At 41.8% G+C, this 12548-nt stretch overlaps 1 protein-coding gene across 1 annotated transcript; it reads right to left on the bottom strand.

Moving 5' to 3' along the window:
- Window positions 1-360: 360 nt before the first annotated feature.
- On the bottom strand, window positions 361-11200 carry lat (linker for activation of T cells). The gene is made up of 14 exons (XM_069676160.1): window positions 11144-11200; window positions 10628-11044; window positions 5927-6036; window positions 5681-5720; window positions 5553-5581; window positions 4823-4880; window positions 4018-4079; window positions 3843-3875; window positions 2349-2397; window positions 2193-2257; window positions 2071-2109; window positions 1918-1959; window positions 1241-1317; window positions 361-1165 (listed from the first exon to the last, which is right to left on the bottom strand). Exons 3-14 carry the CDS (start codon window positions 6027-6029, stop codon window positions 1139-1141), a joined length of 624 nt encoding a protein of 207 aa, XP_069532261.1. The 5' UTR covers window positions 6030-6036; window positions 10628-11044; window positions 11144-11200; the 3' UTR covers window positions 361-1138.
- Between the last annotated feature and the right edge of the window lie 1348 nt (window positions 11201-12548).

The following is a 12548-nucleotide window of genomic DNA, read 5'->3' on the forward strand; positions in this document are numbered from 1 at the left end:
TTCAGGTAACACCTCCCCACCCACGGGATTTCAGAGCAAGAAAAAGAGCGAGAAAAAGGATCTTACTCTTAAAAAAAAAAGGAAGATCTTTGTAGCGATCATTTCCGTAATGTTATCAGACACCTGGAATAACAATGTGAGCCTGTCAGCGGCAAAAATAAGCACTTGTAGTGGACATACTTTGATCGGGCGCAGTTGCCCCAGGGGATTATGTTGAAGCCATTGCAGCAATATCACGGCTAAATAAGGCTTTAAATAATATTTACTCTTCCTCTTTCACTAAAATGTAGCAACCTTGAAAGAAATAACAGTTCAGGCGCAAAATCAAAGGACATACTGCGAGATAAAGTCTCGTAGAAATTAAGGTTTTGTTTAGGTTTATTTGAATTTTTGTAACTTCTCATGAACTCTAGTTCACACAGGTGGAGTACAGAGGAAACAAACTGTCAGCAACACATAAATACACTGTAAAAAAAACAAAGACATTCTCAGGAGTTGTCAGTAAAATCAAAGTAAAGCATCAAACATGATAGACACGGGAGGAAAGGGATATAAAATTACAAAAAATCAGATGAGAAAAAAAGATTTGAATTCATCTGAGAGCGACTTTTCATGACATCAGGAGAAACTTTAATGTGTTGTTTGCTAAACCTGCTTACAACAGTTATGATTATGGATCTTAATTTAGTGTTCCCCGAGTAACAGGTTGAATCAGTAGGTGATGTCACTAATTTATCTCTTTGTAGAGGTTAGATTTCCAGGTAAGAAAGAATCAAGGATTTGAGTCTTACCTGGTTGGAGGGGAAATCAGGCTTGCGTGTGTGTGTGTGAGATTTAAAGCCACATGTACACACAGCCTTTAAACTCTGATTAAAACAGTGTGGGTACATATTTCTGTCTTAATGCGGGCAAATATTTATGTCTGGATCGAGATGAGAGCTCCTGGTGAAAGTGAAACCCCACAGATCCCAGAACAGACGCCTTCTGCCTGTATGAGACGAGCTCCTTCAGATGAGCCTCAGGAAGTGAGAAAAATCGTCACCGTTCTCACTTTCTTTTTCAGTCGGGGTGAAAGAAGAAGAAGGAAAATGCAGCCGGCAGTAGAAAAGCTCAGTGTGGTGGGTCAGTCCGTCTCCCATCATGCACTGGTCTGGCTGTGAGTCAGCTGAAGAAGGAGATGGAGAAATGAGCGGACTGCAATAAAAGCTTGAATCATCACCGAGCTTTGTTTTAGACCTACTGGTGGCTGGTTGACGTAGTTCCCCTCGTCGTCGTCGTCGTCGCTGTCGCTTTGAGCCGACAAGTCTGGCGTTGATCCTGAAGGAAAACGTGACATCAGTTAAATTTGATTTGTGAGCTCAGTCAACGTCACAAAGAATCGTCCTCTGGGGAGCATGAACAGACTCTTTCATTTAAAGGCAAACTTTTCGTTAACCACACTCTCGGAACAGACAGTTTTTATTTTATACCATATGTTATATAATATTGGTGATACCTTATAATGTTGGTCAATTGATATCGGGATATAAACTATTAAGTACTATAAGTAATTATCATCAGTTCTGGTAGCTACCAGAAGCTCCATGTAGTGAAGGACAAGGTAAGAAAAGGACCAAAAGGAGTGCCGTGAATCTGCTATCGATTGCTCTTCCTCAACAACCAGACGTGCGTGTCATAAACTGAATTTCAATTCCAAGAACTGAATTTTCAGATAATCTGAACTCAATGTCTGAAAAATATTCAGTGTAAGTTCATTCGAATTCAGTTCATGTGCCCACAGCCCTGCTCACAAACCCTCAGAAACATGGAGGAGTATGTAGATGATCAGACTTCTACAGCTTCCTGTGTGAAACGGAACTGAGATAAGACTCAGTATCACATGAAGTGAAAACGAGCTAAACTGAACGTCCAACTCACCTTCAAAGTGCAGCAGCTCCACATTCAGATAGTCTCTTTCCTCTGACAGGATGAGAAGAAGATAACAGTTACTTTTAAATATGTGTTTTTGGTAGGCTTAATAAATGTATCATTAACAGGGATTAATATAAACTAATTTGAAAACCTCCTTACCCTTCTTCTCTGGAACATTCTCGTAATCGTGTCGAACATCTACGGGTAAAAAACAATCAGCTGATCAGTTCACAGCAAACTGCTTAAATGAGCACACGCTGTGTGAGCACTTCTGTGTGTACCTGAACTTGGCGTGGAGGCTCGGCTCAGATTGGTCAGAGGAGCGTCACCTCCGGGCAACACGATTCTGCCAAAACCAGAGAAGAAGAAGAAGAAGTGATCAGATTAATATTTAGTGCTGCGACCTAAAAGAAAAAAAGGAGCGAGGAGAAACCTACATGTATCCGGGGTCTTCTGTGTCGCTCTCATCGTTTACGTAATCAGGTCCTGCAGGGAGACGGCACATCAGCTCAACGTTTTCCAATCATCCAACACACTGATGCCACTCTGACATCACTCTTAACTCAATCAGTGAAAATCAAGTCGGTTAAAGGTTGTTGTTGTTGTCCTGGTAAGTCAAGTCCAAGTTCAAGTCAAAACCAACAAGTCACAAGTCATGACCAACAAGTCTAAAGCTGAGTCTAACAAGTCCCAAATCAAATCCAACAAGTCAAAAGCTGAGCCTGTTAAGTCTCGGGTCAAGGCCAACAAGTCCCAAGTCAAAACTGATAATTCTTAGTTTAAAAAAACCCCAATAAGTTTGAAGTCACGGCAAACAGGTCCCAAGCAAGTCCAATGTTAAGGCCAACAAGTCCAAGATCAGTTCTATCAAGTGCCAAGTTGTGGCCAAGTCCCATGTCATACAAGTCCAATTTTAAAGCCAACAGGTTCCAAAACCAACAGGTCCCAAGTCAAACTTGATTCAGTCAAGTCACAAGTCAAGCAACAAATCCCAAATCAAGAATAACAAGTCTCGAGTCCACTGTCAAAAGCAAAAAGTTGAAAAATAAGGCAAATAAGTTATAAGTTGAGGCCCACAAGTCCCAATCTGAGTCCATCAGGTCCCAAGTCCAATAAGTCGTTAGTCAAGGCCGTCAAGACAGCCGAGTCCCCCAGGTCTAATGTCGAGGCCAACCAGTCCCAACTCATTTCTATTAAGTCCAAAGTTGATACAGAAAAATCCAGAGCCCTACTAGTCCAAATTTAAAGCCAAGAGATTCCAAATCAAAAACCCAACAACTCACAACTTGAGGACGACAAGTTATAAATCAAGGCCAACAAGAGCTCAGTCCATACCGTGCCATGTCAAGGCCCGACAGTCCCAAAATATTTCAAGTCTATAAGGCAAGGCCAACAAGTTGTAAGTCCTGGTCAACTCAAGAAGTCCCAAGTTGTGGCAATTCAGTCGTAAGTTGAGGCCAACAGGTCCTAGGTTGAGGACAACAAGTCTGAAGTCAAGGCCAACAAGTCGCAAATCATTTTTATCAAGTCCAAAGTTGGGGCCAACAAGTCCCATGTGGAGACCAACAAGTTTCTTCGCAAGGCATACAAGTCCAAACATTGAGGCAACAGATCCAAAGACAAGACCCCAGGATCAACAGGTCCCAAGTCATGGGCAAGTCATGCTTAAACTTTGAGGCCCAAGTCCTAAACAAATCATCAAGCACTCTTCAAAACATTTAGTCCAGAAAGTTAACAGAAATCTAACAAATGATTTAAAACCTGAAAAACTACCATTTAGCTTGTACCTCCCATGCAGCAGGAAATGCAGCAGGAAGCACATTTCCTGTATTGAATGTTAATGTCCTCATGCTTGTGTGTTACAGGGGACATGCACTCTCTCACTGCTGTCACTATCACTGATGTAAGATGCAACAGTAACTTGATCTTACCATCTGCTGGATTCTCATAACTTGGATTACTTTCTGTAGGACAGAAAGAAGTCATATGTGTGTCAAAATGTCAGGCAAAGTACAAGGGCACGTTCTTTTGACATGAAGATGAGAAGTATAACAATTTGGCTTAGCGAATTAAAAACAAAGCAGGAAAAGATCAGGAGAATCTCACCAGTTTCTGAAGGGGTGACAGGTCGATGTCTCCGTTGAGTTCCAGGATCAGACGAAGATGAGCTGAGAGAGAAGAGGAAAAGGACAATATCAGATTAAACTTTAAAGTTCTTTCCAAAATAAAAACCTTGACGTGGAATTCTGTCCACGGTTGTCCCTGTTTTCATCAATGAAAAAAACAACAGTTAAGTATTGTAGTTAAAAAGTGTAAGTTAGTATTTATGCCATTTTCTACTCGATATTTATTGTACATTATATAACAGTTAGTTCCGACCAAGTCATCTGATTGGACGAGGCATTCCATGAGTGCTGATATAGAAAACAAAATCACTGGGACTTTTCACTCTGTGTATCACTCCGCCTCAGCAGACCGTGTGTGTCTACATTAATCAAGCTGGTGCCTCTGAATCACACAGCAGACTCTTACTTCACTGGTTGATGATGAATTGAAACATACAGATGTACATGATACTATGATAACCTGTAGACACAGTGCAGGAGAACGTTTGGGTTGCTTGGCAACAAAAATCCAGTTTCAGTTCAGTTGTGGAACTAGTTGAGTTGATGGAGCAAATTATAATAATCTGTTGTTGTTTGTGACTTTTTACTCCTATGTGCCGCTTGTATAACTGTTGTATACAATTCTACTTATGACCGATACTTGGCTGGTAATGGTTTTAAACCATTTCTAAATCTATGACTAAAATGCACAGCTGGGACACATCAGTGTTTACGCCTGTGCCAATCATGCGTCTCCAAGGCTGTGTGCGTGAACCAGGTGTGTGTTATTATAAAAAGTAACTCACAAAGGTGAAAGCAGGTTGGAGGGAGAGTGGATGGAGTTCAGATCCATGTTCGGCTGGGCTGAAATACAACAGAAATTTGTCAAGATATTACATGAGAAATAAATATTCATTTGTTGTTTACATATTGTAATTTAATTTATGATGATAATGTTTTGCAGTGTACTTTCCATCTTTCTTGAAGCGTCTTTTCCATAAGAATACTTATATTTCTGTTTAAAGGGGGGGTATTATGCTAATTTCAAGCTTTATATTTCACTCTGTGATTCCTGTGGAGTAGCTTAGCATAATTTATGTTTCTCACACTGGTGCTCTGTGCAGGCCCTCATACAGCCTCTGCCTGAAACCACTCAGTCAGCTCTGTCCCTTTAAGTAACCCCGCCCCCACAAGCCCACTTTCTTCTGATTGGCCGGCTCTCGAAGCCTGCTGAGGCCACAAAGTGTGAGGTCACAAAGTGCAGGGTGTAGAAAAAACTGTGTGAAACCTGGCGTTCACAGACTGAGCTGAGAAGCCAGGGGATTACTCCAACATACTTTTACCTACAGATTTTAACTTCACCCACATTTAGTCTGAACATCCAACATTGTAACATTATATATGTCTTATAATGTGAAACAGCATAATACCCCCTCTTTAACAGTTTTACAGACTTCTCAAAGATGGAAGAATTAGAGCATCACATGTACACACTTCAATAAATTTCTCTCAACATTTCAGGAGTTGAAGACTTACATGAATGGATTACTCTAAAATTAGTGGATCTGAAAAAGAAAGAGATGTTAGAAAACATTTTTCTTAATAGGATTTGTCCTGAAGTATTGTATATCTTTCAATGTTAACTTGTAGGAGAGAAAACTTACGATATGTATTCATCTGAAGCATTTGCTTGGCTGATGGAGACTGGTGGGAACAAACAGATACATATAAATAAAGTTTAACTGAGATAGGTGAATGTCTTTCAGCAGGTTTAGAAATCAGAGCATCAGCGTTGACCATGACAAGTGTGAAATATTGGTCTGACGCTGGTTAGAAACCACAGGAAGTAATGTTTAGGTTTCATGTGTTAACCACGTGTTGTTGTAGTGTGAAGAGAGACATCATCTCACCCGGCGGGCCTTTCACTCTGCAGTCCAGACAGACGACAGCCAGGAGGACCATGGAGACAAAGATGGCGGCCACCATAACCAGGACGAGCCAGGAGCTGCCCATGTTTCATCTGAGGAGGAGAGCATGAGACGTTCAGAGGGTTAGGTCAGTCATTCAAATTCAGTAAAGCTGATGCTCCTTAAAAACTGTTCATGTTCTTCAGAGACTGAACCCCACCGACTGTTGTGATCCTCTGACTTTCTCTCTGGTGCCACAACAAGTGCTTTCAAGTGAAATGTCCATGCATGATATTTATGGTCCCCAGAGGATGAAACCTAATATCTTCTGTGCTGCTGAGTCTTCTTCTACCACCATAGGGAGTTAAACGATTTCACGTATTCAGCTATTCTGTATTCACGTCTCATCCCCACATCTACAAAAAAACACTGGTTACATCACAGTCATGGTCCCAAGAGGAAGGATCCTACTAACCTTGGTGATTCTGACTTTTCATCTTGACTAACTTTTTCTCCTGCCACAATGAGGCTGATATTTGAGGTTTGAAGGGAAATCTCTCAACAACCATTGGATGACTCTTATCAAATCTACTTCAGGTGTTTATGGTCCCCAGAGGATGAAACTTAATAACATCAGTGGTGCTACGAGCTGTCCTTTAACGCCAACAGGAGTTTAAAGTTTTCACCTATTCTGCAAAATATCTCAACAAAAACTAGAAAAACTTCCACAAATGTTGGTTAACACAGTCAAGGCCCCCAGAGGATGAATACATTTTGAAGTGCGCCGAGCCTTCTTCTTCACCAGCTCTTCAAAATGTCCGCATATCCTGTGATACATCGCACCATCCACATGATAATTTGGATTTTTTGTTGTTTTATAGACGCTCATGGTCTTCAGAGGATGAACCAATCTGGTGACTCCGACTTTTTCTCTGGAGTCACCTCGAGGTGCTCATTTTGAAGAAAATATCCCAGCAACTGTTGGATGGATTGTCATGAAAATTTGGACTAATGTTCATGTTGCCCAGAGGATAAATCTCACTGACTGTGGTGATCCTCTGACTTTATCTGTAGCAACCTAATCTCTATTTACAGATAGCCGATGGCTTCCAAGATTGGTAGCAACCCAGTGAGGCTGATATTTGCGGTTTAAAGTGAAATCTCAACGAAAAATTGATGATTTTCATAAAATGGTTCCCAAAGGATGAATACTACTAACTTTGGGGATCGTTTGAGTTTTCCTATGGAGCCACGTTTCTTACTAAAATGTCTTAACAACCAGGGGCGCTGGTTTAGCTCAGTTGGTAGAGCGGGCGCCCCAGTACAGAGGCTACAGTCCTCGTCGCACTGATCACAGGCTTGACTCCTGGTCTGCCGATCATTCGGTGCATGTCATCCCCCACTCTCCATTCCCAACATTTCCTGTCTAACTTCAGCTGTCCTGTCAAATAAAGGCAAAAGCCAGAAAAATAATCTTTTAAAAATCACGTAACAACCAATAGATGGCCTTGATATCCGGTTTGGACATTCACTTTCCACTCAGGATGAATTGTAATATGTTTGGTGATCGATTGACCCATCACAGGTTCTAACACAAACAAATTCACTGAACACAACAGGGGTCGAAATGCAACTCCTGTGTTCTGCAAGGTAAAATTACTGTTTTTGTCAATGGAGTCCGGTGGCTTTGAAGAGATGGATGTAACAGAATCTTCTTCTGTTCTTATCTTAAGGTCATCTTAAGGTATATCTCTGTAAGCATCCTATATGATTTTAATTAGTTGGAATACCAATCTGGGCCCCTCGAGTGGCAAAAACAAGCGCTTTCACTGGATGTACTTTCCCTCATAGACTACATTGCAGCCATTATAGCCTGTTTCACTGCTGCAGCCTGAAGAAATCTACGGGCAGTTCCAGAACTTTTTCCATCCGTTTGTTTTTAGACCGAAAAATATGTTTAAAAAAATGTCAGAAAAAGGGTAGAGGTTTAAAATGATGCGAATCTTCCTTACATGCAGTACTTAAGTAAATATACTTGACTAGATATATTTTTAACCACTTAAAGCAACAGCAGAAATCTTATTTATGTCTCACACACTAAGAACATACCCAGCTCATGATTTGTTTTACAGTAAGACATGCTTTAAACATGAGAGTGCCGGCTCTATTGACTAAAATGAACTGTTGGTTTTTACTTCTCTGAACAAGAACATGCTGATAGTCTTCCTCCTGATCTCAGAGGTGCATCACACAGGAAGGAAAACCATGTTACACGTGCATCAACGCCAGCTAGTCTTCTCTCCTGTGCCAACCTGAACTCACTCAAAAAATCACCCATTGCTACAAACACTGAAAACACACGTCACAGAAGACAGCTGCACCTCCCTCACACAGTGTAAACTCACCACAAACACACCGCTGCTGCCAACTACAACTTTAATATTTCTGAATCACCCGACACTGCAGTGTGAAAGGCGGCCATCTTGTTAGTGGTGGCACCATTTTTGAACTCATTCTGTGTCCGTTTTTTACCCACAAAATCTCCTGATCTGTTTTATGAAAAAAGTAGGCGACCAATAGAAATGAGTGTAAAAAGGTCAAAGATGTGGAGAGGAAGTGTGACAGGAAACAACAGATAGCGAGGTTAAATAGATTTTATCGAAACGTTAATGACATTTTACACCGAGATGAAAACATTTTGGTATGTTCCCACTGTAAGGGACGAACATGATGACTTTCTAAACTTATTAAATCAGAATTTCTTTGCAAAAAACAGGTTGAATGTAGTTTAAAATGACATAAATAAAGATTTAAAGTGACAACATTTTTAAAAAAGTGAAGAAGATGCTTACTTTGATACCAAACATCTCACATCTACTCCACTATAACTGAGAGGTTTTACTTTATCTGACAATCTGCTGTATTGTAGAGTAGCATGAAAATGAAGTATTCAAGAACGTTCAAACTATTTTTAAAGAACAGAATATGAGTTAACTTCAACCACAGTATAACTGTGATTGCACAATTGATGCAAACTTTAGGTGCTGGAGCTGCAACTAATTGAGGACTACATTACCTTTGAAATATCAGTTTTGAAACAGCTTCCTTTAGTGGCAACCTAAACGTGACAACAAACAGGAAGTCACTCTCAGCGAGAGTCCTATAAAGAACTCCCCCGCCCCAGCAAAAACACTTCTGTACAAGCTAATCAGCGAGCTAAGCCTGGCCAGGCTAGCTGTTTCCACTTGTTTTTAGGCTTTCCGCTAAGCTAAGCTAAGCTGCTGCTTGCTTCAAATTTACAGTACAGACATGAGAGTGTAGCTTGCCTGATTAATCAATGTCCCCATATCCCAAACAACTTCTTTTAAAGTTAAGTTCCAGTTCTCCAATCCATATGACCACAATGGTTGTTTGTTCCTTACCTCATACAACCCACAGTGGTGTTTCCTGGATTAGCATTAGCTGTTATCAGAAATAAAACATGTAGTTATGAAACAGCTGCAGTCTGGTTAAGATCAAGCACGTTGCTTGGTTTGAAAACTAGAAGGCTAGCAAGAAGAGAGATGACAGGAAATGAAGGGAAAGAAAAGATGGCGATGACATTAGACAAAGGTCGCTGGCCAGACGTGAAACAGGGACGTTGTGGTTTAGGGTCCTTACCCAGAGGGCACCAGGTGACACATAAACCAGTTTGTCTGTCATAAAAACACCCACTGACTTTATCTAAAACACTGGCAGCCATCTTGTCACGCAGGCAGAGCAGCATATAATCCTTCAAAGCAGTTTGGATGCTTCCAACAGTCAGAGTTGTTCTAATACCTTTACCAGTATCAGATAGCCTCCAACGCTAACGTAAATGTAGAATCTGGTATCCGCAAGTAAACCAGTCAATGACGCAATGTGATACCATAATTTATTAGTTTCTTCTTCTCAACAACAGTACCCTACACAGTACTGATAATTATCATTGCTGCCGCAAGCAACCGCTGTTCGAGAGCAGCAAAGAACTGCTAGCGGAGAGTGAACGTTAGCTAGCAAAACGTGAGCAATCTGCGTTTTCCAGTCACACATTTTTAGGCTGCAATCTTTTAACTTAAGATCATTTAAACCCAATAAAACATAAAATAAAGGTTTTCTCCCACGCTCCCACGACATTAGGAAGGACAGCGATGTGCGCGGCAGCTAACGTTAGCTTAGCTAAGTTGTAGGTGCTCCGCTTGTTTTTAGGTTAGGATTCCTTTAGTGTCCCGGCTATAAAACATATCACATCCATACAGGGTTAGTAGTATTCAACCGTTAAATAAAACTAATGTGTATACACTTCATTGTACAGTTATCTGAGGGGTATTTGGTATTGGCTAATACTCAAGTGTAGGTACGGGAATTAAGATCAGGAAGAACAAAATGGCAGTTAAACTGACGCTGTCTTAACTTTATGCTTTTGTCAACGCCAGCATCTCACTACATACATGTCCTGTAGCAGATGTTAAGTTTGTCTAATGTCTCTGGCTCAAGCACAAACAGCTTTCCAAGAGCGAAGCGTCTCTGTACACTGAACCCTTCGATTTCCACGCTTAAATTTGACAGCTACAGGGGTCCACTTTGGTGCGCAGCTTCATCACCTCCACGTGCATGCTGGGAACTAATCTGAGGTTCCTCCACCACACAGAGGTCAGAGCTGAGGGGGTAAAATGTTAGACTCACCTACACCTGAGAACAAACTGCGACTGGAGAGATGGCGGTCGTGTGGTGTCGAGGACGACAGGCAGAGGAAGGGTGAAGTTTTGGGGCCTGCGGGTGGTCTCGTGTCCCCCGACTGTATCTGATCCACATAAGGCGACTACACTAACCAAACATCCCCCATGTCTGAGGACTTCTTCCCTCACTTCTGTCTGTTTATTCCTCCCTGATGATCTGATCTGGTGTCTGATCTGCACCTTCAGCGACCTACTTGGCTCTCTCCTCCCTCCCTCTGTGTCACCGACTCCCCTCCTCTGTCATCGCTGCACCCAATCACCTCTTGAGTCAAGGGTGAGAATCACTTCCCGCCACAGAGACCCTCTTTCTCCTGCGAGAAAGCTGACGATGAACCACCAGTTGAGGTCACAAGAGATGGAGCCTCTGAAAGTTGAGAAAATGCAGAGAAGTAAATTCAGCTGATCAGTGAGCAAATATTTAAGTTAAGGAGTGTGTGACAAACTGCTGCAGAGGGTGACTCACCAGCCACAGAGCTAGAATCAAAGATCACCTCTCTCGGGTTGTGTGGGTTGATCAAACTGCAACTGTTGGTGGAAATTGAAAAAGAGGCCTGCAGCTCAAAACAGCAAAATGTCAGAAAAAAAAGTGTTTCACACAAACACCTCGAACCAATCAGGAGATGTAACAATGACACCTCAGCGCTGCAGCGTGTGTGTGATCGCTGCTGCAACCGTCTCGACATCCTCCCACCTGCAAACAGGAAACCACACCGAGGGAAGGAAGCCGAGTCCTCCTCTCATCTTCACTCCTCTCCTTCTGTCGTCGCTCGGTTTCTCCTCCTGCGAAGAGAAGAAGAGACAGCAGAGGAGAAGACGGAGAGCAAAACAGAAGAAAACTCCCCCCCATTAATGAGCAGGAGAAGGGGGGGGAGGGCTCCTCTTGAAAAGAAGCAGTACAGACACCAGATCTGGGCTGCTTTCCCCATAATTTGGCTGCTTTTTTGTTCAATTGTGAAGTTGAAAATGTGACAACTTTCTGTGCAAATTGAGCTTGAAAATAAAGTCCAAAGAACCGACTTCCTGTTTCATGTAATTAGTGTAACTCAGGCAGAGAGAAGTGTCATGTAGCTCGGGGCAGTGGCAGAAAGATGTTCTGCTTTTTAATTTAGTCGAATGGAAGATTACAAATTAAAAATCTTAAACTTGAAAGCTTTGAGTGCAAGCAACACAAAGAGGGATCCGTGCTGTCATCAGGAGGGTTATCGTGTTTTACTACGAGAGAAGCAAGAAAAGTAAAGAAACTCATGCAAATTAAGAGAAAACAAGCACAGCATGTAGGAAACACTCTGCAGGAAGCACAGACACTGAAAAAGTGATGCAAACTGCTGACACAGGCTTGTTGTCCCACTGAAAAGACCCTCATAATTACAAAAGGCATTTACTTCATAGGTCCATATTATTTACTATGTCAAGGGGAAAATAGTTTGCAACACATGAATGTCAACTGCACAACGCCAAAAATAGCAGAATGTCTCAGTACGTCCGGCTGCATGTAGCAGAATGCAAACCAGCAGGCTTTTTTTTTTAGCAATTTGACCCACAAACCTCTGCAGCAGAAGAGACGTCACCTGTTTCTTTATTTGGCACCCTCACACTCTTTGTTAGCAGTGTATAACACTGAAGATATAACATGTTAATCAGTGAGCGCGGGAGGTGCTGGGAGCAGAGCAACCTTTTGACAGAGCCAGGCTAGCCGTTTCCAGTGTTTATGCTAAGCTAAGCTAACCTCCTGCTTCATATTTACCCCACAGATATGAAAGTGCTACCAATCTGGACATCTAACCCTGTGCAGCTCCAGGTCTTATTAGAGGAATAGTTTGGTATTTTCTCTCATGCCGATATAGATCACGAGAGGTTGTGATGTTGTA

This window comes from Semicossyphus pulcher, unplaced genomic scaffold (assembly GCF_022749685.1).
Source record: "Semicossyphus pulcher isolate SPU_LCO1_2020_fin unplaced genomic scaffold, fSemPul1.0.p SCAF_25, whole genome shotgun sequence".
Lineage (NCBI taxonomy): Eukaryota > Metazoa > Chordata > Actinopteri > Labriformes > Labridae > Semicossyphus > Semicossyphus pulcher.

Excerpts from the sequence above, each read along its gene's own strand:
- lat (XM_069676160.1), bottom strand. The coding sequence starts at position 6,029 with ATGGGCAGCTCCTGGCTCGTCCTGGTTATGGTGGCCGCCATCTTTGTC. Across the intron at positions 3,876-4,017 it reads TGTCACCCCTTCAGAAACTG|AAAGTAATCCAAGTTATGAG; the intron begins GTGAGATTCTCC and ends TCTGTCCTACAG. Across the intron at positions 1,318-1,917 it reads GGAGCTGCTGCACTTTGAAG|GATCAACGCCAGACTTGTCG; the intron begins GTGAGTTGGACG and ends GTTTTCCTTCAG.